Source organism: Lissotriton vulgaris, chromosome 6 (assembly GCF_964263255.1).
Source record: "Lissotriton vulgaris chromosome 6, aLisVul1.2, whole genome shotgun sequence".
Taxonomy (NCBI): Eukaryota; Metazoa; Chordata; class Amphibia; order Caudata; family Salamandridae; genus Lissotriton; species Lissotriton vulgaris.
This window is the reverse complement of record NC_141694.1, coordinates 1628802730-1628829505: the sequence shown is the minus strand read 5'-3', so window position 1 is coordinate 1628829505 and position 26776 is coordinate 1628802730. Positions and strand designations below refer to the sequence as shown.

The 26776-nt window shown below is 47.0% G+C and overlaps 1 protein-coding gene across 1 annotated transcript in view; it reads right to left on the bottom strand.

The window, feature by feature from the left end:
* Window positions 1-26776, bottom strand: part of LRPPRC (leucine rich pentatricopeptide repeat containing) — a 675215-nt gene that overhangs the window by 93210 nt on the left and 555229 nt on the right. The window contains exons 31-32 of the mRNA XM_086927797.1: window positions 7756-7844; window positions 6328-6532 (exon numbers count right to left, since the gene is read on the bottom strand). Coding sequence (XP_086783923.1) covers window positions 6328-6532; window positions 7756-7844 — 294 coding nt within the window. The remainder of the gene's footprint in view (window positions 1-6327; window positions 6533-7755; window positions 7845-26776) is intronic.

The window sequence follows — 26776 nt, the reverse complement described above, 5'->3', positions numbered from 1 at the left end:
GGAAGGCTTCAAGGTTGACGTCGCGGAGGTGGACTGACCCTCATGCCGGCCCCCGGAGCCACCCCAGCGGCCTCCATGCCCACGGGCATTCTGAGTTTGGTTCTGCACCAGCTTTTGACTGAATGAACGGGCAGGGGTGCCTCTGCCATGGCCACGAAAGGAATAAAAAGTAGACGTGGCCGGGCGTGTGGCGGAAAGGCCTAAGGACTTGGCCGTAGCTTGAGAGTCCTTAAAATGCTCCAGTACAGTGTCGGCCTTATCACCAAACAGGCGAGAGATGTCAAAAGGCATGTCCATGAGCGAGCTCTGGATGTCCAGGAAAAATCCGGCAGACTTCAACCAGCGGTGGCGACGAAGCGCCACGGTCGTAGAAATCGCCCTACCGAGGGAGTCAACGGTGTCCAAGCAACAACGAATGGCAAACCTAGCCGCGTCCTTACCCTCAGCCACAGCCTGAGACAGCACAGTCTGGACCTCCTTCGGGCACTGAGGCAACACCTCTGCAACAGTATCGCACACCGCATGGGAATCGCGGCCCAAAAAGGCACGCGGTGTTCACCAACCTCAGCCCTAAGCTGGACGAAGAGAACAACCGCTTGCCAAACTGCTCCAACTTTTTGGAGTCCTTATCCGGCGGAGCCGTGGGAAAAGCACTCTGGGACGTCGAAGCTTGAATGACCAGACTCTCAGGTGTGGGATGGGTGGTCAGAAATGCAGGGTCACCCGGCACCAGGCGATGGCGCCTGGCGACGTTCTTATCCACAGGGGCCCCTGTGGCTGCCTGCGACCAAGTGCCCAACAAGACTTGCAGTGGCTCCGATGATGTGGACGCCGACTGAAGTATCTCAGTGAGGAGATTAGTCTTAAGGGTCACCGTGGGGAGATCGAGGTAAAGGACCTCAGCTGCCCGACGGAGCACGACTGTATACGAGGCACCTTCCTCCATAGTGGGCGGGGAAGAGGCAAACCCCGGATCAGAGGAGACTTCAAGGCCGCCGGCCTTCTCCAAATCGTCCACCCAGTCCTGCTCAGAATCACACTGATGAGCAAGAGGGTCCTCGGACCCCTACCAATCGTCCTCAGACGCCGGCGCAGTTGGCACAGGCCTTGGCGGCGGGCAAGGATCGGGGAGGGAAGAAACGGCGCCGGGAACAGCGCCAGCCGGGGCAGAGCCGGCGCTGTGTCCCAATTCGGATCCCAGGCGAGGACAAAACCGTCTGGGAACCGGGGCCGATGCGGAACCAGCGGTATCCACTGCGGCGCCCCCGGTGGCTGGAGCCAGGGGAGCAGGATCCTGTGGCGCCGGAGCCACAGGCGGCGCCGGGGCTGGATCCACCAGAGGAGTCGACGGACCAGCAGGATCCTGACTTAGGACCATGGGCCCCAAGACGCACCGGCGGGAGCCTAAGGCCTAAACAGGTGGTCCAAGGCAGCAAGAAATTCTTGCAATTGTGCGGGAGTCGCCGACGGACCCGGGTAAGGCGGGTAGGTCACGGGACTCCCAGGCTCCGAAGGAGCCGCAGGTGCGGAGCCCCTGTCCCCCAGTCCGCATCCGAGGACCGACAGGGGGACGTCGCAGAGCGAAAACGCTTCGTCGATTTCTTTTTGTGACGTCTCTTACCCGATTCCGAGGGTGAAGACTTGGATCCCGGGGAGCGGTTATGACAGCTCCCCGAGTAGTCACGGGAACGACCCCTGGCCCTTGAACAGCGCAGGGACGAGTGGCAAAATTCATGCAACTTCCGGCGCCACTCTCTCAAGACCTTCGGGCCATAGCACCATAGTCCAAACAAGACCGGGAGTTATTGTCGCGCTCCAGGTAGTAGAGACAGATGTTGTGAGGGTCCGCCACCGACATATTGCAACACCAGGTCCCTCGGGACTTAAAACCAGGCATCCCTACTCGCACTAGAGAAACCAACATGAGACAAAAGTCTCAAAAAGATAGTCAAAAAATGTTCTGAGGTACGTGCTCTAACCGGATCTGCGCTTACCGGCACGGAAAAAGAAAGCACTGATGTCAACACGCATGGTGGTGCCTAAGTAGTCTCTGTGACGTCATCTCGGCGCATACGACGCCAGCGACGGACGCAAAGCTGCAGGACACCACCTACTGACGCGCAGGGGTATTGCTAGCAAAACTTTCCGGATCAAGTCTGACGCCTGGGGATATTCTAAGGTAAGGAATCTATCACTAATGTGTCTCTTTCAGATTCTGTCACCAACAGAATGATTGTGCTGTCTGGCGGGTACGCTAAAGGAGCATGGAGGCTGCGGCAGCTGGAAGGACAGGCGATTGGGCAACGCGCCAGCTTTGCTTCCCACGTCCTCAGTAGGACCTGTGTCTATGGCCACGAAAAGGCTGGGAGGCTTGTTGACCTTGGGGGTCTGGATGGTACAGCAGGCCCAGCTGGGAACCCCTATTGTAGCCACAGAAATGGTGAAAGAGAGTGAGGCTGGCAGAACCCAAATATCTGGCAGTAGACTTTTCTTAAGCACTCAAATGCTTAATCGGCCAAAACACCAAACAGGCGAGAGCCATCGAAGGGCGTGCCCATCTGAGCAGACTCAACATCAGCCCAAGGAAGCCAGCTGATCGAAGTCAGGTGTGGCGGCATAATACCACTGTGGAGGTGAAAGCTGTGCCGAGTGGTTCAGTGGTGTTTAACCCACACTGATGGAGAACTTTGCTGCATCCTTGTCATTAATAATGGCCTGGCTCAGGAAGACTTGGGCCTCTTCCGAAACCATGGGCAGCATTTGCGCCACCATGTCCCACAAGGTTTGAAAGTATCAGCCCAAGAGGCATCCAGTGTTCACCAACGGCAATGCTAAGCTGGTGGAAGAGAAGATTCTCATTCTGAAGGTGCCCAGCCTCTTGATTTCCCTGTTCAAAGGTGCAGTTGGTAATACACTTGGATAAAGTTTGGCGGTCAAGGCCTGTACCACCAGGCTCTCTGGCATTGGGTGCTGGGTGAGGAAAGCTGGATCCCAAGGGGCGGGGAGATGGCAACGGGCAATCATCCTGTGCACTGGAACACCAGTGTTGGGCTTGATCCAAGTCCCCAGGAGAGTGTCCGTGAGGGCTTTGCTGAAAGGAAGCAAGAACTCCGCGGAGGATAGACTGCCTAAAGAACCTTTGTTGATCTTAACATGGGTGGAGGGAAGCTACATGTCAAGGACCTCCACTGTTGTCCTCACCACCATGGCAATGGATGTGCCTTTCTCTGTGGCAGGTCCCAGAGGTGAGACCAGGTCAGAATCTGAATATGTGTCCAGTTCAGTGGCATCTCCCAGTTTCTCGTTCTAGTTGTGGTTGGGATGGGTCATTTCATCAGTGGGGGTCAAAGAGCACGTCATTGCTTCCCCACATTCCCCTTTCCCCCAAGTCCAATTCTGCATTAGGACTGTCAAAGGCCAAGGGCAGCGTGTCTGAGTTGGATGGTTGATGAGGTCTGGATGGTTGATGAGGTCTGGACGGTGCTGTGGTTGATGTTGAGCGGTTCTGAGGTGGTGCCGTCTCTAATTAAGACAGGACAATGGGGTCAGCGTCATTGGCTGACACTGGTAACATCAAGAGTGGCATCGGACAGATGTAGGCTTTGGCCCCAAAGGCAGTCCGGATCCGGCGATAGATGCACAGGCCCCAGCTAGCATCGGAAGCAAGCTCGCTGGCAGTACCCCAGCTGGGGCACCTCTCAGCTAAGTGGGGCATGAAGGTGCACCAGAGAGAGCTGCGGGTCCAGTCGGACTGGGGAAGGCAGGCACTGAGCAAACCCAGCGTCCGGCTCCTTGAGAGGGGAGCTGGATCTAAAAGCATGAGATAGAGGGGGAGAAGGTGAAATATGATTGGACTTATTCTTGCGCTTCTTGGACTTGGCAGACTTCAATGATGATGAATTGGACTTTGAAGACAACTGATCGCAAGACCAACTCAGGAACCGGGCTTTTTATCGGACTCGGGACTGACACAAAGCCATCTAGGAGATACATAGCTCACTCCAGGATCGCATTTGGGTGCATTGACCGACAGTCTGCGCAGGCCCTAGAGTTATTTTCCGACCCCACACACCACAGACAGACCAAGAGGGGATTAGAAACAGACATCTGTCAGTGTGAATCCCCAAAATTCTTAAAACTGTGGGGTCGATAGGGGATATGTCACTAGCACACTGGGAGCAAAGCTCATAAAATCGACAAAAGGTTAAAAAAGTGGTAAAAAAAAACAACTGAGGTAGCACTACGGATTGGCGCTGCTGGCACAGAAAGAAAGGAACGGATATCAGCGCGCCAGGTTGAGACCTATAATTCCAACGTGGATGCTGCAGAGCGGATCAAAACCATCTACAGCCTCTCAGAGGTACTGTTAAAGATTTTTCTGATCCAGTTTGATGCCTGGGGAATAGTCTAATGTTAAGAATCTGTGATTAGAAGTCGCTACCATAATTTGTTTTTCAGAAATGGTAGGCACAAATGACAAAGCAGCCTTAGTACATTTAAAAGAAATACGGTTCCTTAGTTAGTTCACCAGTTTCTCATATTTGTGCTACGGCTTCTTTAGCCTCAAACCGATTGCCCCCCTTCAACTTTGTAGAGGGGAGCAAGTGGCACAGTCTGACCCTGATACTTATTTGTGTCCCTAGTTTTTGGCCCTTTTCATGTCCTTGTGCTGGTGCTGCTGCAGTTCTGCTTTTGGGAGATTTTCATCTGAGGTCGTGGTATAACTCATTTATGGTCTCTGCATCAGTGTTGATTACCTGAAGTTCCTTTGCTGAAGTCATCTGGAAAACAAGTGCTCTCTCACAGCCCTTTCTCTCGTCAGTCTATGTAAGGCACTTCTGCTGCAACTCCCAGAATTTAACACCGACACCTTACCGATGTTTGCATCATGACAAACCTAATTGTATGCCTTCACATCAACCCTTAGCTAAAGGGTATTTTACCAAACCACAAATTTTACTCATTAAGTCATTTGCTGTACGTTTAGGGGTTTAAATTGTCAATGGGGACATTTCTTTGAAAATCAAGAGATGTGTTCTCAGAACCAACCCATCTTCAACGTCTAAGATATTTTTAGACTTGCTGCAGACTTGACCTCCTCAATATTTAAGTTTTCTGTCTCTCAGTCAAGAGAAGATCTGTCTGAGCATTCCTCAAAAAACTGAACATACCTTGTCCCACGTCCCTTATCAAGAAACTCCCAGCATTTTGCCCTCCAAGTTTTGTAGTCTTTGGTATGAACAAGCTGGATACTGAATATCCCTGGTGCTTTGTGAAAGACCCAGTATCGAATGGATCTCAAAAATTATCATGTCACGAACATCACACTGTGCTTGCTTCCTTGTGCAACGGGCGTTTTAAATTGCTGTAGAAGAAAAAACTATCTGAATTGGCCAATGCAGTGCATGGGCTAAAGCTCTTTTGGTCAAAATCTTGAATAGTCATTGAGACATGTCAATGGACAACACACACATATCATGATTCTTCTCAAATAATATTTAACCTGTAATAGAGTCACAATGCAAATCCGAAATTTCTGTAGAAACAGGATGCCTGGCCTACAGATGATTAGATTCGAAGAGACACAGCAAATAGAATCATGCTCTCCTCAATGAAACACTATAAGGAAAATAGTATGTTGCTATTTTGATAAGAGGAAATGGTAACTAGAATATAGTCGTTACAATGCTGCAAATTTCAGAAGAAGGTTCTGCATTTCAGGTTGAAACTGTTGAAGAATTAGGATAGATGAAATCGTAAAGGAGTAGAGGAAATCATAATTGACAATTTCTGAATTAACATGACTAAAAGAACATCAGGCTTGTCAAATACAGATTGAAGCTCAAGTGTTGAGTTTTTTTTCTTAACTCTAGCACACTATGACCGCAAAACAGTCATGTTAATTGAAGAAGAGTCACCCAATGGGAGAGAACAGGAAAACAAACACACAGTATATCTAACAGTAAAAATAATGAAAATCGCAATGACGATATAAAAAAAGAAAATTATAGATCTGAGAAGTATACATTGTAAGTTGTCAAGAAAGAAGTCATTTGGGTTTCAAGATACTGTAACTGACAGCAACCTGAAAGTCAGTGATCACAAGCTACAATACTATCTGAAGTGTTTACAACAAAATGCTCATAAGGCATCATCTGACACAGAAGACGCTAAACAGTGACTAGACGACAATATTTTGGTGGAGATTCTTAAATATAACACAAACAAAAACATCACTTTGTTGCCTCCTATCTGCAATTAATGACTTAAAGAGCAGTATTGGCCACCCTCCCATCCTCATCCCCATTTAATATCTTCCTCACTTACTTTTTGACATGTGCCAGAATTTTGTTATTGATGAAAAGCATCTGAGACAAACGAATGGACTTGCCAATGCCTGCCATCATCCGCTCCACTGCTTGAATGCTCTCCACATCACCTTTCATTGCCAAGCCCTGCACGAGGCGGGTGACAGCCAATGCAGTAGGCACCAAGTCACTCTCAAGCATCGTTCTCAGAGAAGACAAAGCATCTAGTCAAGAGGAAAAGAAAAAGAAAGAGGGGAGGGAAGAGACAAAAAGAGCAAAAAATGATTATATGGTCAGACCCACGGGGCTCAGTAAAAAGAATGCACTGACAGGGAAGTGATTAGCATTTGCTTTGTTATTTTTGAACTACACACTTGCAAAACAAAGCCCTTCATGCTCCTCATTGTATTCTCTCTCTAAAACCAGGGAGGCTGCCATGAATGCAATATTTATGAGTTTCCATACACAGGGGTGCAGTGCAAAGATGGCGGTTCCTCCCTGAAACCCCTTTCCCCAGAGGGCTGACGGCCTCCATGTCCTCTGGGTCAGATCTGCGGATACTTTGCTGAAGCTGAATGCCTGCCTGGCAGACGCAGCACTGTTATGGATCACAGCTGAGATGGGAGACAAACTGGAAGTCTTGAAAACATGATCTGCAGCAAGGTGTTAATTTAGTGAGGAAATGGGAGCTGCAAAGTGAAATGACAGGTGTTTTGAAGTTAGATATGTGAATTACCAAGGGAAAAAAACTGATTCCCACACAAGATAACTTTCTTAAAAGAAGGTGTTGGATACATCACAACTGAGTGAAATGGACCGAATCCTAACATGATCATACATTTTTTCCCACTTAGCATTTTCCAAAATGCAGTAGGGAAAAAACGAATGTACATTTATATGTTCTAACTGTTGGTATGGCGAACTATTAAAACGGTATTAGATTAAGTTTTTTCTAAATCAATATAATAATCATTTAGTGCACAATCAGGCGGATTTAACACTCAATTTAACTCAGTTGATATCTTGCACAAGCAACACATCGCAGAAGAAGCAGGCACTGGGGATTGTTTCAGGCGCTGGAAAGTATGTTAATTTCCAAAGCCAAGTGACTTGTGCTGTGAATGTTAACGCACTTGAAAGCCTGTACTTTCTCTCGTGCTGGAGCACACATTTTGCATGTCTGAAGAGCCGTGATTCATCTTAAGAAAACCCATCTTGTGTTAAATGGAATGGAAACTGGACTAAGTGGCCAAATGACAAGTACATTCATATTCAAGCTGTATTATAAATGCATGTACAGTAATTTACGTCTCTCCGCCACCACAAAAGGCTCTTGATAAGCAGGTAATTTGCTAAATGGACTCCTTTATCCAAGTATTCGAAGGGCGTTACAAGAAAAATCTGCAGAGGCATTAATGTGACGTAAAGGTCAAGCATCGTGACATACCTTTCAAATAATCCCGCCTAACTTGCGTGATGATGAGGAGGCTGTTGGCAGCATCGTTCAGTGCGAAGCCCTTGATGTGGGTCCCGGCGCTAAAAGAAGCCGACATTTAGAAAGGAATTACTGACATGCTTCTGATACGATAATAAATGGTTGAGCGCCAAGGTGAAATTATAAAAACTACTGTTCGTATGTTAAAAATATTGCTGCAAAATATCGACCTGGAGACAGCTTTTGTGTTATCCTGTCAATGGATAGAGAAGGATAATCTTTTCTGCGCATTCTGACAGATGACAAAGTTGGAAGCCAGCAACAAAGGAAACAAAGTACAAGGGTTTTTTTTTTTAAACAATCGGTTCAGATTCTTGAGTGCTGACATATTAGTTGACTAAAATAACCGTGTGCCCCGCATTGTCCCCATTGTATCCCGGGCGGGATACTTTTCCCTTCTTTTTTAACAACCTTCACCACAGTCACAAAACGGAAAACTATTCTTTCAGTCATGAGAAAAAAACATGAAAGTCTTATTTTCAGCGCTGTGCATTTTTAACTATAATCTGAAGTATATTGTCAACCAACCCCGTATGATTCGGGGGAGTCGCTTCCGCGTGGCTGTCACGGAGAGCTATATCGTGCTCCCAGAGGCGCTTTTCACGCGCCTCCGTTGTCTTATTGACGCATTCTGCCTCAAGGCTGCGAAGGATAGAACTGCGCCGGCAGGACAACAAAGACATCTCAGATTTGAAAGGGTTTGTGTTTTACCTCAGAACGGCCGCAGGGTGTGATTAGAGCAAAACAATCACATCTACTCGATCGCGTCACACGACGGCCCTCCATAACTTCCAAAAGTAATTTCTAGATTACACAATCTGCGCAGGCGGCGCGGGAAACAGGTCAGGGCCATTTGCTATATCAACAATCGGGCTAAAGCGCGCCGTCCATCTTCTGACGAACAACTGAGCAGCCTACCTACTCCAACTTATGAGCTGAGCGGCTTTGGAGGGAAGCAGGGTCATTGCTAAATTATTCTCATCAATCCCAAGAAAATCCTCCACAAAGTACACAATATGACCGTCCCCTCAGTCACTTTCCGCCTGGCGGGCGGCACACTGTCACTCGACTCAGGATTTTCTTACCCTCCCAAGCAATCCTCTTAATCCCTGCCTAAGCACCCATTGCTCAGTTCTGATTTTTTCCTTGTCCCATCTGTCAAAGCCCATAAATCAAGGATTCATGCATGAGACTGTAAATTACACAGAACCCGGGATTTACTTTCCCCAATCTTCCAATCTTTAGTGTGATTAAATAGATGTTAGCTACTGGTAGGGAACTAAAGCCCCGCTCTCTGCAGCGCAGCCGGACTCATTCTCAACCTCTGCCCAGGCTGCAGCAAGCATCATGACAACGAGCGCAAGGAGGCCGATCTGGGCACAAAGTTTTCAAGACTATGTACATCTGTACCAGGGATACGCTGCAGAGTATCATGCCCTGGGGACCTTGAATAATTCTTAAATAGATTGCTGCAAATAGTGTTTTCCTTTAATGAATTTTTAATCTGGGTAATATGTGAGTTTATTACAGACATTTTGCAGACAAATGTGTTTAAGTTTCATGCAACATTTAATTGAAAATGCTTTTTTAGATCCAAACAGGACCTCACATCTGAGAATGAGAGGGATTCACAGAGATTATTTGCAGTAATATCAGTGAGCTGCTGCTGTAATACAAAATTCAAAACACACATCACTTTCCCTACTTTTTAGATTAAACACGTTAAGAATTTTGACAAGTGTGCCTTTGCACTGTCACTGATGTGGGCAAAGAGGACATGAAAGCTGAAACTGGATCATAAATTCAAAGCGGATCCGAACAGGGGCCCCCAAAATACTTTTGGCCCAGGGCCCCCAGAATCCTTAAAATGTCCCCAAGGCATGTTACAAGCCTTTCGAACAAGGTATCTGGAAGTTCCCGCCAAGTTTCCATCTTAGCATTCCACCCCAGCCTTGTATTCTTTGAAAGAATGTGTGTTGCATGCACAAAGCGCCTTTACCTTTAAGCACAGAAAAACAAAAGTCTTCTGAAAATACCTTTCAACAAAACACTTGATTGCTTACCAAATGAATTTGATCTTTTTCAAAAACCAGACTAATTTACATAAATATTTCATTCAGATGAATGTAGATTGAAACAACAAGCAGTAAAACCCTCGAACATGCTGAAAAGAATTCTTACACTTTATCCAACCAAGGACGTAATTTTAGACATGAGCTGGCCCTAAGCCCACCGAAGGATAGGTTGCCTCAGTATGATAAAAGTTGTATTTTATATAACTTGGCAAAGTCATCACAGGGATTTAGACGATTGTAGACTTGTGATACTGGTTATAAAAAAAAGCAGAAAATACGACAACACAGACTAAACACATAATTGATGCCAAAGGAACATATACATAAAGAACATTGGAAAAAAATCATTTTGTGGCAAATTACTATTATTACAGAATGGTTTTGGTCCACACAGTAAACATCCGAGCACACAATCAATAACAACGATCCTCTGGCACTTCTACACATGTCAGAATAATAAACTGGGCACGGAGTTAAATGCAGTATGGCGTTGCTTTAATTCAAGCCTCCTATACGTCACTTCTGCTTTTCACTGCAGCCTGCTAGAAATGGGGCCGCTGGCTCAGCAGTATAAGTTAAATAGGGTGAACGACTCTCCCTTGGCCGTCAGTAAAGGCTCAAGGGATATTTAAGTGGTTGAAGTGTTCAAAGGTGTTTTTGCATCGGTGTGGGCGGACGCCTAAAAACCAAAAAAACCTTAGAGATCCCGACAGTGAAGCCAATGAAGGAACAGGCAGAGGCTGTGATGACAAAAATCAGTGGATTACTCTAGGCCCTGATAGTGGGAAGGTGCTGGTAGCAGTGACAGAAAGGCTGTAAGCTCCAAGATGGAGTGCGCGCCACTGGAATCAAAGGTCAAGTGCTATAAGAAAACCCAAACTAACTGCAGTGGAGTAATGGCTTGAATCCACTGCTTCTGAGTTTCCATGCCACACAGAGGGAGGCTGGCTGCAAGCTCTTTCTGGTGGAATTAGAAACTCTGGGACAGGGTTATATCCACCCCCCAATGAAGTGGTCATATGGGGGTTGTGACCCCAGGGGAAAATAGCCCATTGGCTACTAACCTTCACTTCCTAAACGTCCATGAATTTAGTATTTAGGTGGTCCCTGACACCAGGAACTTAGATGTGTCTCTCTGAAATAAGAAGGGCAAAGAAGAGCCAAAGATGTGAGAACTGTTGACCAGCACCAAACTTGGCGCAAACCCCTGCCTGACTGCTGCAGTCGCACAAGTTACTACTTGTGCAACGATATATCTGTAAGAGACATTAGTTAGTGATAGATTCCTTACACCGTAGAATATCACTAGGCGTCAGACTGGATCCGGAAAGTTTTTCGTCAGCAGTACCCCTGCGCGTTGGAAGGTGGCGTTGTGCGGCTCCGCGTCCGTCGCTGGCGTCGTATGTGCCAAGATGACGTCACGGAGACTACTTAGGCGCCACCCATGCGCGCTGACGTCAGTTCTGTCCACGACTTTCCGTGCCAGGAACGCAGAGCCATGCAAGAAACTGACCACTGATGCCATGAAACTAGGGCCCTGAAAGGGATGACCTTAACCCTAGAAATCAGTTAGCAGAACGGGGAGGATGGGTGGGCTGTTAGTAATCTATCACCAACTAATGTCCCTTACAGATATATCGTTACACACATAGTAACTTGTGCATTTGAAAGAGACACGTTAGTGATAGATTCCTTACCTTAGAATAGATACCCCAGCAATACCAACCCCTGTGGTGGGTCTGCAAACAAGATTACCCCAGAAAGTCACGGAGAACAGAACGGCCAAAAAAGCAGCCTCTCATTACTTGACTGTCAAAGCAGTAATGGCGGGTAAACGTGTGCGAGGCCCAAGTAGCTGCCTGACAAATGTCCTGCAAGGGAACGCCGTGTCCCAAGGCAGTAGTGGCTGCCTTTGCTCTGGTATAATGGGCACGCAGCCCCACAGGAGGCTCCTTCTTACCCAACGAGTAGCATGCTTTGATGCACAGAACAACCCACTGAGAGATGGTCCATTTGTGCACAGCCCGACCTTTTTTGGCGCCACATAGCCAACAAAGAGCTGGTTATCCACCCGGAACTGTTGTGTGCGCTTCAGATAGAAGGAGAGTGCACATTTTGGGTCCAGACAGTAGAGCCTCTCTTCCTCTTTCGAAGGATGCGGAGGCGGAAAGAAGGTGGGCAAAGTGATAGTCTGCCCAATGTGGAAGGGCGTGACAACCTTTAGCAGGAAAGAAGGACGGGTCCTTAAAACCACCTTGTCCGGATGAACAGAAAGGAAAGGAGGTTTAGAAGAAAGAGCCTGGAGCTCACTCACTCTTCTGGCAGAAGTGATAGCTACCAGGAAAGCAGTCAAGAGAGTGGGAAGACGTAATGGACAGCTATGAAGGGGCTCAAAGGGAGCGCACATCAGAAAGGTCAAGACAAGATTTAAGTCCCACTGAGGCATTATGAAAGGCACGGGAGGAAACGTGTGTGTAATGCCTTTGAGGAAGCTATTAACAACTGGGAACTTAAAAAGAGAAGGCTGATCTGGAAGCTGTAGGAAAGCGGAGATGGCCGAAAGATAACCTCTAATAGTGTTAACAACAAAAGGGAATTCTAAAGGTCCAGCATACGTGCCCTAATACTAGTAACAAAGAAAGGAGTATGCAGTTCTTAAAGAGGTCGAAAGTGACTGAGGAACTAAGTGCATATGACTGGCTTACCCAGAAGGAGGATGGGGAATTCCTTCTTTCGGATTTAGGGCCCTCACACACCCAGCCAGCTGTCATGCTTCATCATTGGGCATGATCCTCGTTGGGTCGGCGCTTCAATACTCGACGGGCACCCTTAGTGGGGGCTCTTTGACTGAGATCTTTTATCCTTGCCGTATGGTGAGTGTGTGTAAGGGGCCCTAAAGTGTAGAAGTGTAGTGTTGTGGTTACCAAAAAGGACCAGGTGAGTTAAAACAGGGAAAGGAAGGATCAGGGCAACTAATTTAATAATACTGTCTCCCACCCTGATTAAAAGGAGTGATGGGGACTAACCTTTGATTATGCCCAGAGCAGAACCCTGCTGGGCCAGAGAGAGAAGGAACAGAACGGCCTCGGAAAGAGGGCTGGAAAGGGGATCCACAGCCTTCGCTGTGCACGATGCCACAAAGTTGTTCCACCTGCAGGCGCGTACCGTTTTAGTGGAGGGACGCCTGGCTGCCAGAATGACATCAAAGACTTTGGGAGGAAGATCAAAAGCGGTCAACGGTTGCCGCTCAATTGCCACGCATGGAGGTGGAGGCTGGACAGGTTCGGGTGGAGGACTGTCCCCTGCTGCGACGGAAGATCCTCCCGAAGAGGCAGTCGGATCAGAGGATTGATCGCCATGCTGAGTAGCTCGGGATACCAGTATCTTCGTGTCCAATCCGGAGCCACAAGGATGACTTGGGCCCGGTCGCGCTGAATCTTCTTCAGCACTCTGGGCAGAAGTGGTATAGGCGGAAAGGCGTACAACAGACCACAGCTCCACTCGCGACTAAAAGCGTCACCGAATGAGTGCCGCCTTGGAAATTCCAATGCGCATAACTGATGACATTGCGCGTTCTCTTTGGTTGCGAATAGATCTAACCAAGACTCTCCCCACTGCAGAATGAGACCATGCGCCACGTCAGAGTACAGACGCCATCGGTGATCCATCATGCACCTGCGGCTGAGTTTTTCTGCCCTGGCGTTCAGAGAACCTGCCAGGTTCTGAACCACCAAGGTAATGCCTTGATGTTCCAGCCATGTCCAGAGGCACAGAGCCTCCTGACATTGGGTCCACAACCCCACCCCGCCCTGTTTGTTGCAATACCACATGACGGTGGATTTGTCAGTGAACATCTGCACTACACTTCCGCGGACAGAGGGAAGAAATGCTTTCAGTGCAAGTTGGATCGCCCGAAGCTCCAAAAGGTTTATATGGAGCCGGGACTCTGCCAGAGACCAGAGGCATCTGATCTCCGCCTGTCCCAAGTGGCCGTCAAATCCCAGGAGGGACGAATCTGTCACCACTGTGTGCTCCGGTTGGGGAAGGGAGAGGGATCTGCCATTGACCTAATCGCGATTCGTGAGCCACCACTGCAATTGTCGTACAGTGCCTTCCGAGATATGGACATGATCGGACAGGTTGCCCTGATGCTGTGCCCACTGGAACTTCAGGTCCCACTGCAGAGCCCGCATATGACATCTGACATGATGCACTAGCAGGATGCAGAAGGCCATCAGGCCCAGGAGCCGGAGGGTCATCCTGACTGAAACCCAGGATAGAGGCTGAAAGATTAAAATCATAGCCTGAATATCCTGGACTCACTGCTTGGAAAGATAAACCCAAAACCGCGTCGAATCCAGAACCGCTCCGATGAAGGGGAGCTTCTGAGAGGGACTCGGTGAGAGTTCGGCAAGTTGATGGAGAACCCCAGCAAATGCAGGTCGGCCGTAGTCTGGAGGTGGGAGACGACTGCCTGGGGTGAGCCTGCCTTCAACAACCAGTCGTCGAGATAGGGGAAAACTGGAACCTCTAATCTGCGCAGATGAGCTGCTGAAACTGGTCGCCCCTACTATTGCTCAACCCTTCACCAATCTAATAAACGCCTCCTTTAGGAGTGGCGCCGTTCCAGCCAACTGGAAAAAGGCTACGGTCAAAGCCCTACTGAAGAAACCTCACCTGGACCCATTAGACCCCTCCAACTTCAGGCCGATTTCACTCCTACCAGGGATCAGTAAAGTGGCTGAACGAATAGCTAACCAACAGCTATCCTCCTTTTTGGAGTCCAATCACTTATTACGCGACTCCCAGACCGGCTTCAGACCGGGCCAAGGCACCGACACCGCCTTGCTCGCAGTTGTCGAAGAGGCGAGAGTCATCATAGACGCAGGAGGATCAGTGGCAGTGATCCTCCTCGATCTTAGTGCCGCCTTCGACACGGTGGACCACTCCATCTTGGTCCACCGGCTGAGCCAAGTGGGAATCACCGACTCAGCCCTCGCATGGATTAAATCCTTCCTCGAGGGAAGATCATTCCAGGTATCAGACGGCTTTTCCACGTCAAAACCCCTGCCTATGCAGTGTGGGGTCCCCCAGGGCTCCTCCCTTAGCCCCACACTTTTTAATGTTTATATGTCTCCCCTCGAAGACATTATCACTCCCTTCGGTGTCAAGTCAGTGATGTACGCTGATGACACCCAGTTGGTGGTGTCCATCAACCACTCAGACTCTAGCTTAGGAAACCTCGCCAGTTGTCTAGAAGGGATCTCACAATGGATGTCGGACTCTAGACTTAAGCTTAACGGCGATAAATCCGAGATCCTCCTCCTGGGCAATCAAAACAAATTACCCGCAAGCCTTTCTTGGCCACCCTGCATGGGCACCTACCCTACTCCCAAAACAGAAGTCAAAAGTCTAGGTATCTGGCTTGACCAGGACCTAAATTTCAAAACCCAGGCCAGGAAAACATCAGGGACCTGCTTCGGCCTAATCCGTATGGCCCGTAAGATCCTCCACCAGATCCCTTTCCATTCCAGGAAGTTACTGATGCAGGGACTGGTCAACTCAAGACTTGATTATGGTAACATCCTATACTTGGGAGCCCCTGCATCAGTCATTCAAAAACTCCAGGTGGCCCAAAACGCCGCAGCTAGAGTCCTCACTGGAACCAAAGCACGGAACTCGGCGAAACCTGCCCTCAAGAGCCTGCACTGGCTCCCAGTAAAAGAGCGCATTACGTTCAAAATGCTCTGCATAGCGCACAAAATCCTGCAGGATAAAGGCCCCCCAATACTCAGATCCCTGATGAAACCACACAAATCTAACAGACACCTAAGATCTGATTCACTTGCCCTGGCCTACATCCCGAGAATAAAAAAGGCAAGATCGGGCGGCCGCAGGTTCGCCTATAACGCGCCTAAGCACTGGAACTCCCTCCCACTAGCCATGAGGAGTGAGCAGAATTTACTATCCTTCCGAAAAAAATTAAAAACCTGGCTCTTTCCCTAAACATCTTCCCGCACCGACCCCACTTGGAATAAACTAGGTCCTCTTAGCGCTGGGATACCCAAGGGTAGCTATGCGCTCTATAAATCCACATCCACATCCAAATCCACAGCCATCACTTTTGTGAACACCCGAGAGGCACTGGTAAGGCCGAAGGGGAGCACGGCAAACTGAAAAGGCTCTTGCCTACCGTTAACCGCAGGTAACGCTGGTGGGCCGGCAGGACGGGGATATGACAATATGAGTCCTGCAAGTCCAACACTACCATTCACTCTCCAGGGTCGAGGGCAGCCAAGACCTGAGCCAGAGTAAACATCTTGAACTTTTCCTTCCGGTGGAAGCAATTGATGTTCCAGAGGTCCAAGATGGGGGGGCAGGCCACCCTTTTCCTTCTTGGGGACCAGAAAGTAGTGAGGATAACAACCACGTCCTACTTCTGACCCAGGAACGCGCTCGATGGCCCCCTTGACCAAGAGGTCCGTGACTTCCTGTTGGAGAAGCACAAAGTGATCCCCCGACATGCGGTGGAACTGAGGTGACATGGCTGGAGGGGGGGGGGGGCTGACTCTTAGGGGAGGGAGTAGCCCCTTCGGACGATTTGCAGCACCCAGCTGTCCGAAGTGACAGAATGACAGTGGGGGAGGAGTTGTTGAATCCTGTCGCCAACCAGCGTGGGGTGCACCCCAAAGCTCGGACTAGGAAGGCTTAGAGGCGGATACTGTGGGAGCAGAGGTGGACTGACCCACACACTGGCCCCCTGTGCCGCCGTGGCAGCCACGACGTCCGTGGCTGCGCTGAGGTTGGTTCTGCGCATGTTTCTGGCTGAACGAACGTGTTGGGGTGCCCCTTCCGTGGCCACGAAAGGAACGAAATGCAGACGTGGCCGGGCGGGTGGTGGAGAGACCCAAGGACTTGGCTGTAGCCCAAGAGTCATTAAAATGCTCCAGCGCACTTTCTGCCTTATCGCCAAACAGGCGAGTACCATCAAAGGGCATGTCTATGAGGGAATTTTGAACATCCCCTGAAAATCCCGTGGACCGCAACCAGGCCTGGCGACGGATGGCCAATGTTGTGGAGACCGCGGTCTCCAGGCCACACCGGATGGTGAACTTTGCAGCGTCTTTCCCCTCTGCAAAATCTTTGGAAAGTAATACCGGAACCTCCTCCGGACACTGAGGCAACATCTACGCCATCGTGTCCCACACAGCGTGAGAGTAGTGGCCCAAGAGGCATGCAGTGTTCACTGACCGCAGCCCCAAGTGGGCAGAGGAAAACAATTTCTTGCCAAACTGCTCCAGCTTCTTCGATTCCTTATCCTGCGGGGCAGTGGGGAATGCGCTTTGGGAAGTGGAGGCCTGGAGGATAGGCTCTCTGGAGTTGGGTGGGTCGTTAAAAAGGCAGGGTCACCCGGTGCCGGGCGATGATGCCTGGCCACGTTCTTATCCATAGGAACACCTGTGGCTGGTCTAGACCAGGTGCCCATCAACACATCTGTTAAGGCCTCAAACAGAAGCAGAGGCTCCAGAGCTAGCCGCTGGCTAAAGAACTTCCGTGAGGTGGTTGGTTTTGAGAGTGACAGTAGGCAGATGCAGGGGAAGGGCCTCAGCTTCTCTACGGAGCACCTCAGTATATTTGGCGCCCTCCTCCATGGCCACAGCAGGAGGAGACAGAAAACAAGGCTCAGAGAAGAGGTCAAGGCCACCTGCATCCTCCGACCCCTCTGCCCACTCCTGTTCAGACTTGCACTGCCATGCAGGAGGGTTCTCAGACCCCTCCCAGTCGTCCCCCTCCTCCACTGCCCGTGGCACAGGCTGCAGCGGTGAGGGAGGTACAGGGGAATATAAATGCTCCAAAGACGCCGGGAAGGGTGCTGGTCGGTGTCAATCCGGCTCCATGTCCGAATTAGGGTCCCAACCTGGAGCAAAATTGTCCGGAAACCCGGGCAAGGGCCGAGGACCTTGCTGCGCCGGAGCCTCTGGCGGTGCCGGTAGCAGAGCCGATGGCAAAGAACGGCACTCAGCTGGGACCGCAGGACGTGAAGGGGCGCCGGTGGGAGCCTGAGACCTGAAAAGGCAGTCGCTGGCAGCAAGAAAATCTTGCACCTGGGCCGGAGTTGCCGATGGACCCGGATAAGGTGGGTAGGCCGTGGGACTCACAGGCTCCAACGGAGCCGCGGGGGAGGTGCCCCTTGCCCCTTGTCCGGAGACCCATGGGGGAACGTCACAGAGCACAAATGCTTCTCCGACTTTTTCTTATGACATCTCTTACTCGATTCAGAGTGTGAAGGCTTTGACCCCGAGTAGCGATGGTGATGGCTCTGCGCTCGGTCCCTTGAACGGCGTGGAGATGACTGCCAGGCCTCCAGCAGCTTTCGGGACCGCTCCCGAAAAACATTCGGAACCATGGCCAGATAGTCGGAACATGACCGAGAGTCATGGTCGAGCTCTAGACAGTAGAGACAGACGCCATTGGGGGTCGGCCACAGACATCGTACGGAGACAGGCCCCGCAGGATTTAAACCCAGGCATCCCTACGTGGCACCAGGAGTCAAAGACTTAAAAGAAGTAGAGACAAAAGTCTCAAAAAAGTTAGAAAAAAAGGTGACAATGGCACATGCTCTAACCGGATCTGCGCTTGCTGGCGCAGAAATAGAAAGAACTGACGTCAGCGCGCATGGGTGACGCCTAAGTAGTCTCCGTGACGTCATCTCGGCACATACAACGCCAGCGACGGAGGCGCATGGGTTCTGCAGACACAAAACTTTTCGGATCCAGTCTGACGCCTGGGGATATTCTAAGGTAAGGAATTTATCACTAACGTGACTCTTTCAGATCCGACAATCACTGAGACTAACTCATTCAGAAGCAGAGCAGCCTCCTCAAATCCTTGGAGGTCTGCCCAGCACTTCATCAACCCAGCAACCTCTTCCTTGGAGTGGAGGATCCACTTCCCTGCACCAGCAGGCACTGAACGCATCTGCCTGGTACAACAACTTTCTGCTCCCAGGCCCACCAAGGGAGCAGCACCCCAGAAGAAGGACTTAAGAGGATCTCCGAGGTCAGCCCCAGCTTCTTAGCGAGTACTGAGCACCGCTAGACCCTTCAGGAGCTGCCTGCACCAATATCCAGGGTGCCGAGCCAGTTTCATGCACCAAGGCTTTTTTGTGTTCAGTCAGAACACAGCCGCCACCAAAATTTACCTGCATGTCGAAGAGCTTCAAGAGAGGCCGCTCCACACCGAGAGCGGCCCTATTGTATGAAGAATCGTGAGAGCCTTTAACTGACTGAACCACTGGACAAACCATTTCTGCACCCGAGCTTCCCAGTCGGGCTCAAGTAAATTGACGGTGTCTCGTGGTCCTGAGACTCCTAAGAGCCAAACCGTCTACTCCGCCCCCCTTGGGTTCTGCTGTACTCATCTTGCAGTCCCCACTTGCAGCCTTTTTCTTACTGACACTTTTCCCATTGACTTAAGAGTGTAACGTTCAAGGCTACTACTTTAGCATACAGCACATCTGGACCCTGACACCCCAGGACAGGTAAACTTAAACTGTTGGTGCTTTGTTCGACCTTGGCTTCTATTTACCCTAAGTTCAAAAGAACAGTATTGTAAGTTGTCTAGAAGTGTATCTATGCAGTGAATGTTCACCCATTGGATAACATGACCGCGTTGAAGTCTCATGCCTCAAATCAGACCGCTGTCATTTTCTACTCTTATAAATATAAAAATTGATAACATCTGAAGAACTTACCTGATTCCGATGATCTTAGTGTCAAATTATATAATACTCTGTGTTTTTTTTCTAAATTGGTCTTAAGTTTCTTCTTGAGTGTGTGCCTCATTTACTGACTGTATGTACAATAAATGCTTAACACTACCCCCTCATAAGCCTAAACTGCTTGCCCAAACTACCACAAAGAGAGCATTTGGGATTATTAATTTAAGTCCTGTAAGAAAATAAGGGTAAACTGGAGTTTCTACATAGTGTACCTCTTTTTGGTACACTACATAAAAAGCAATCTTCCTTCAATTTTCAGCTGAGTTGTAGAAGTAAGGTCAACAGTAACTAAATGTATCCTAATGGAACTGGATCCGTATTTGGTCAGCTCTAACGAGCAGGTCTAGCTTGCATTACTCCTCAACAGTGTACATGGCCCATCAATTGCCACGCAGTGCTAACTACAAGTGGTACACAAGCTTTAGCGATAACGGATTGCACTGAATATGCCTCAAGGCTAGAGAGCATTGTTAGAGTAAAGAAGCATAACGAGACTTACTCTGTGCAAATCAAACGTAATGCAGTTTTATGCTATGCCTCAAGTCTAATAGGCAGGTGAAATTGTAAAGTATAAATGTTTGAGGAGTCACCATTCTTTCTTTCATACATTAAAATATCTGCACATCCTCATGTGCGCATGAATGGACTTTCTGATATTTTTTCAACTTTTCATCGATTTCAGAAAACATTTTCCGGTTTAATTATTTTGACTAAAGCCGGTATCGAGGCTATATGCATACCAACCCTTCGCTTGGATTCAAATTGCAAATGCAACAAAATTTACATTTTGTGCAAACACGAAAGTGCTTTCACAGTGAAACCTTCGGTAATGGCTTTCACCCATCTACAGTTTTTGTGGCACACACTCGTTCCAACAATAGCATTATCCTTGAGCAATTATGCTGCCTTCTAACTTCAGATGCTATATATCGGTTTTCACATATACAATAGCACTGGCTGGAAACTACTGTTATTGCTATGAAAATATTTTCTGTGTATTGCTTATCTATACATTTGTTGAAACATTCTAGGTTAACTATTGCTTACCCAAACTATTTTTGCGTGCTACTATAACTTTAGTGCAATTCATGGCTCGGACTCTGCATTTCCTATGTGGATATTCACCTACAGGAACACTGGTATCATAATATACTTTTAATACATTCAGTAAATTTGAAGGATGTCTTAGATTCTGAAACTGGGGTACCATTTCCCATTATATTAGATCAGGATATTCACTCATTACTGCAGAATAACCAACGTTCAGTTGTTACTTTGCCATGAATCCAGTTTCTTAACAACTTGGAAACCTCTTAGATATGATTTGAAACACTTTTTGATCAATCTTTCTGTTGGAGTATTCATGCAATATTGTTAGCTTTAGTTTTATAATCTTGACGCCAGTTTCTCCTATCTATATGGGAGATTACCTTAAAGCCAACGGTCTATGCATTTTCTATAGCTTATTTGCTTAGTGTACCCTGGATTTATGAACAACGTGACATCCTCTTCATGGCACGAGGTTTACGTAACTAATAGTGCAACGTAACTGATGTGTGAAATAAATATACCACACTTTCACTTACTTGTTAAGTGTTCTTGTTCCAAATTAAAAAAAATATAATCAATATGCCCACGCCAGACTGCTACGGTTTTTGTGTACTCCTGGGGTTCAGTGGACCATTGCAGCTTTTCTCCCACCAACCAATCATCACACTTGTATACTGTGTGGGAAATGGGGTGGGGTATCTGTGCCTCTAGATGGCCCTTACATTATGGGGGAAAAGGTATTTTTGAGAAATGACTATAATAAAGTCCAGAGGGGAAAACAGATTTCACAAAAATTAATCTTAGCGCGCATTAGACAGAGCTATAAATTACACCACAGAGAAAGTGCTCCTCGTTCTGAGCACAATAAACTAAGTATTGCCAACAATTCAGTGAGATTTAAAGAAACTCTACACCAAATTTATGAACTGGATCAATATTTAAAAATAAATGAATAAGATAAAGTATAATAGATAAGTGTTCAAAGACTACAGCAGAAAGAAAAACTGATTAAACCGATGGATAAAAATAGTAAAAGGAGGGTTGGGGGAGGTACGAAGCAATATGAAAATAATGCCTTAAAGTGATAATTTTCTTTAAACAATCCAGCTTCAAACCGATTAAACACTAAGAAAACCTGTAACACTCTACAGAAAGATTCTTTTGTGGGAATAATTCCCAAACTACTTTAGAACAAGACAAACGGAAACATAAGGACAAACCATTCAGTACCAAAAATATAAGCATCCAGTGGTGGCTCCTCTGTTAAGGCGGAAGAGCATCGCCCCACTGCTCAAAAGGGAAAATAAAATGATAACAATATATTGTTATTATAATTTTATTTTATTTCTTACAGTCAGTGTTGGGGCGGGACTGGCCAGGGCAGGGGAGCCGTGGTCTGCAATCTTAAAGTGCGCATGAACTATTTGGTCGGCCAGTTCATGGGCACTTTGCATGTTCCAACTAGTCTGCATTGCACAGCCTGGCCAGGAACATGCATAGGCTCCCTGCTCCAGTTTGAGCGCTGACCCACAGCGCTCTGACCAATCACAACGCTGCATTGCAGCATTGTTATTGGCTCAGGGGAGCCTGTCTGCTCGGGTGCTTCATGCTGCCATCGGCCGGAACAGGAAGATTACGAGGACGGATTAGACGCGGCAGCCAGCTGTTCAAGGTAAGTCCTTTTTTCTGTATTGTATACAATCCCATCCCCTGCAAACCCCCCACCCTCCACCTCCGTTTGGTAGCAGTCGCTACTGTAATCATCTACTGTACCATGATACCTCTGATCAAGTGTGTCTAGAGGTCAGAGGGCTGTGGTTCGGGCTTAGGGTCAAAGTGGGGTAACTTCATGAATACTGTTTATCTGTGGAAATATCACACATGTTCCAACATACTCCCAGAACAGCACTCCAGTGATATACTCAAATTGGGAAGAACGTAACAGGTCTGCAGAAACATAGGAAATCATTCCAGAAGATCTATTTGCTCATCAGAAATGGCTTCAGTTCAATTGAGGATTCAGAATAAATGGAGGAACACACAAGAATTATCTGGATGCACTAAAGCTTATGCACAGCAGGCCCAAGTCCCAATATTTTTGGAGACTAGTTGAAGAGGTTCAAAGGTTCAAACCTGGACCAAACCATTTCGATATAGGAAATTCAAGTTTTTATGTCTAGGCATTGCCCATGTATTTTTGTAGAGGTGTGACAGGCTCTTCCTACTCAGTCTTCTGATCTTCAGTTCTGCAGCACTGCAGAGTAGTTGCGCTTTAATTTAATGGAAAATTATGGGTACGCAATTGGAAAAGAAATCCCCACACTACACTGAATTGTGTTCCATCCTAAACAGTACTACCTTTGAAGCAAACTGATTTAATATGGTGAGACCGCCAAAGAGATGGGCTCTGCGGCCAAGATTCTTGATGGAGATTGTGTGGTGGTTAATTTTCTTAGACCTTGTACGGGGGCAGTATATCTAGGAAGAATAAATGAGACCTTGGCATTTGTCATCTGCCATTAGAGCCAGGCCCCTTGGTTATTTTCATAGACCCCAAGCCAGCTTTCGTCCATTTATGGAGCAGACAAAGTACGAATCCTGAGCTCCGAAAACAGTACTAATGAACCTTATTTGTCAACATATAGATTTACACAATTTGCATCACTAAACCATAAGACATTGTGCGTCTAACTCCATTGGCAAATATGAATATACATTTGGTGGACGGGAACAGGTTGGCAAATGAGCATGCGCACGCTACTGTTTTGGAAGTGAGTAAGGCGACTAACATTGTTAGGACTGATCCACTAATTGGCGATTTGATCCCCGTCTGCCTCAGAGTGATGTCTTGGCATGTAAATTCTCAGAAGGGTATCTAACGTATGCCATCCTATCTACAGCAGGCAGGGAAAAGGTGGGCAAATACATTAGATTGTGGTTCAATTAATTATAAAGTTAAAGTGAATTGTGGTGATTCTCCATACAGAGATTTATTTTGAAAGACAACAGCGTTGTCTTGTTCAATTTTGATAACAGTTTAATCCCCTCGTGTAGGAGCACAAATAATGGGACAGTCATTTTACTGGTAAGCGATTTTAATATAAAACTAAGGGTTTTGCTCATATACAAAACCATACTTGCAGACCGGCTAGAAAAGGAGTTTCACAGCCTCATGCTCCTACAATTAGCAAACAGGTCACATTTTTTATAGAAATGTTGCAAATGTGGAATCCTATGAACACCAATACTAATTTGATTATTTGGGACGCACTATCCCCGCTTTCTTTGCACGTGGCGATTCCAGTTAAATTGATATTTTGTAAAATCCCTGGGCATCTCTTAAACAGACTAATTGATTATAAGGTTACGGTCAGTTTTTTTAGAGACCATAAATCAATTGAAATAGGGTTAGACATTCAGCACTTTACTAAAGCTGCATAGATTGTCTTCCCTTGGAAGGTAGTTGTAGTATTGCAGGTTAGGATAGCGCTCTGGGAGGAGGCAGACCCAGCATTAGTGGTCCTGCAGGTGATGCTTCACAGCAATCCAAGGATAAATATCTGGACTACTGAACCCAAGTAAGCTTTGGCGGTTTATGCCACAACAGTTAAGACCAAAGGTTTGAGTTGTCCTTGCAAACAAACTGTGTGCAGAGACTGGGTAAAATGGTTTGAGATGAACTGTAGTGTGGCTGGTCATAATCTGCTTACCAATATGAAGAGTCTTCTTAGAGATCTAGAGGCCATTATAAAAACAAGTGAAGCTTACAAAAAGGTAACTATTAAGTGGAAGGAACCTACGTGAACTAAAGAATGGGAAGACTGAGTTAAGAAATACACATGAAATTTCCAACTTCAAATGTCTTTATTCAACACCAATGCTATTTGCAACCCAAATACGTCAAAAACTCCAGGGGGCTCCTTCCAACTACCAGCACAGCTCCAACATTCGGAGGTTCAAACAAACCATTATAGAAAGTATAGGAGGGAGAACAGTGGGGTGATTAAAGGCGGGTGTAAACAAGGGTATGTGCGTGAGGAGATTACATCAGATTTAATTGCAGCCTCTGCGCAAAAGGGTGTAACAGCCTTTTCTAAAATCATAAATTGCACTTCAGTAGCTACCAACGAAAGTCCAAGGTAGTTATATTCCTGGCAGAAACTGAGCTAAGCATTACACTAAAATCTATGAGTCTCCTAAAAAGTGAATTGATATATCTAATGAGATAAGCTATCATTTTAGCTTACATTTTCATTTGCAGTATGCACCGAAAAGGGGTTAGAGAAAGCCAAGTAGGAAAAGTCCTAAAACCAGATAGGCTGCCAACAAGCAGATCTATATATAGACAATATAAAGTTGATGCTCTCCATTCTAAATATGGCTTTCAATGCTATAAAATAACAAGGTCCATGTCTTAATCGATAATTATTCACATTTTTAAGAAGGGTGATGGGGATTTGTTCTATTAAAACCCATTTTTGATAGATTTCATGGTAAAAGTCATGAGCAACGACTTATTGGCCAGGATCTAGTATACTGAAAGGGATGTCAGCCTTCCTTGTAATACAGCTTTAGAGCTGGGCTATATACCGTTGAGCAATGTTTGAACCATCAAATTGATAAATATACATATGCTAACAGGATGTGCTCCAACTTGCTTTTAAGGACTTAAGTTGTGCCTTTGATTGGGTCAATAGGACAAAGCTTTGGACAATATGGGGCTGGAGTTAGCGATTATAGATTTATCAATATAGAAAATAGAAAAGACTGCATCACAGATAGACTGACCGGGTTAGGGATGGAGAGTATGGTGAATGCGCGGATTCCTTTTGCCCTAAACAAAATTGTTTGTAAAGGGTGTGTTTTCACTCTTTTCATTTACATTATACGCAAGCAACTTAAGAAGCTACTTTGAGGACACAATACGGTGCAGTTTGTGTTGTAAATAGATAGGAGTTACAACCTCACACAGCATTTATCTGTGATGCCTAGAGCGTAAGCACAACTGTGACAAACACTCCCTTATAAACTCAAAGGTGATCAATGGGTCCAAACTGTACATGGCAGAGAAAAAAAGTATCAAATAGTGCTAGCTCGAAGACCTTGACCCATGCAGGTTCAGTGAAAGGACTAGGGGAGCTCTGGTTGCAACTTCTTAGTTTCCGGGGTTCATATGATGTCGAGGAAGATTTTGGCATAGACGTACAGTGTTGAGACTTAAATAGTCCCAGGAACAAGAACTCTTCTATGATAACTATTTTTGGCTACTGACATTTTTGTAATAAGGTCTCTTAGGAGAATGTTCCCTAGAAGGTGATTTACAGTGAGGAGAGTGAGTTCTTTTGGGGTTCTTCGTATGACCTTTGGGCGCAAGGAGACACAAGATTCAGGGGCTGCAGCATTGACTTCTAACCCAAAACCCCACCAACAGTCATCGTAAAGATTCAAAAGGGACATCATCTTTTGGCAACATCAGCAAGGCTAGAAGCATGAGGCCTGCATGGGAAGACACTTGACCAATCTGAGAATTTTGCCAGTGAGGCATTGGGAGAGAGCTTTGGATTGCATTAATGAAGTTTCGAAAGAAATAATAAGTGATGTCATTGCGTTGGTGGGCGCCTTATATACCCTGGTGATGTCACTTCTAGAACTAGAATCCTGGCTGGAGAGGAAGGCATTACATAGTTGTGCTGGACAGTCAATGCTGCGAAAAAAATTCAGGACCAGTCCGTAGCCTCAAAAGAATATTCATGAGATTAATATGTGAGAAGAAACCAGTCTGGACCTCTTTAGTTAAAGCATAGAGAACCCTAAATTTACTTTTAGGAGAGGTGTCAACCTCCACTAGCAATGTGCAGGTCCACCAAAAGGATAAATCGTACACTGTTAAGACAAAACCTGATCAGCTTCTGGGTCATCATAATCATCTCTCAGAGACTAACACTCGAGAAAATCAAGCACAATCGAATGTGACCTAAAAATCTCCGTACATTTTTAAAACTGCTACAGATTGAAGTCCCTTTGAAGAACACTCGTCACTTTTTAAAAACTGTTTTAAAATATTCAA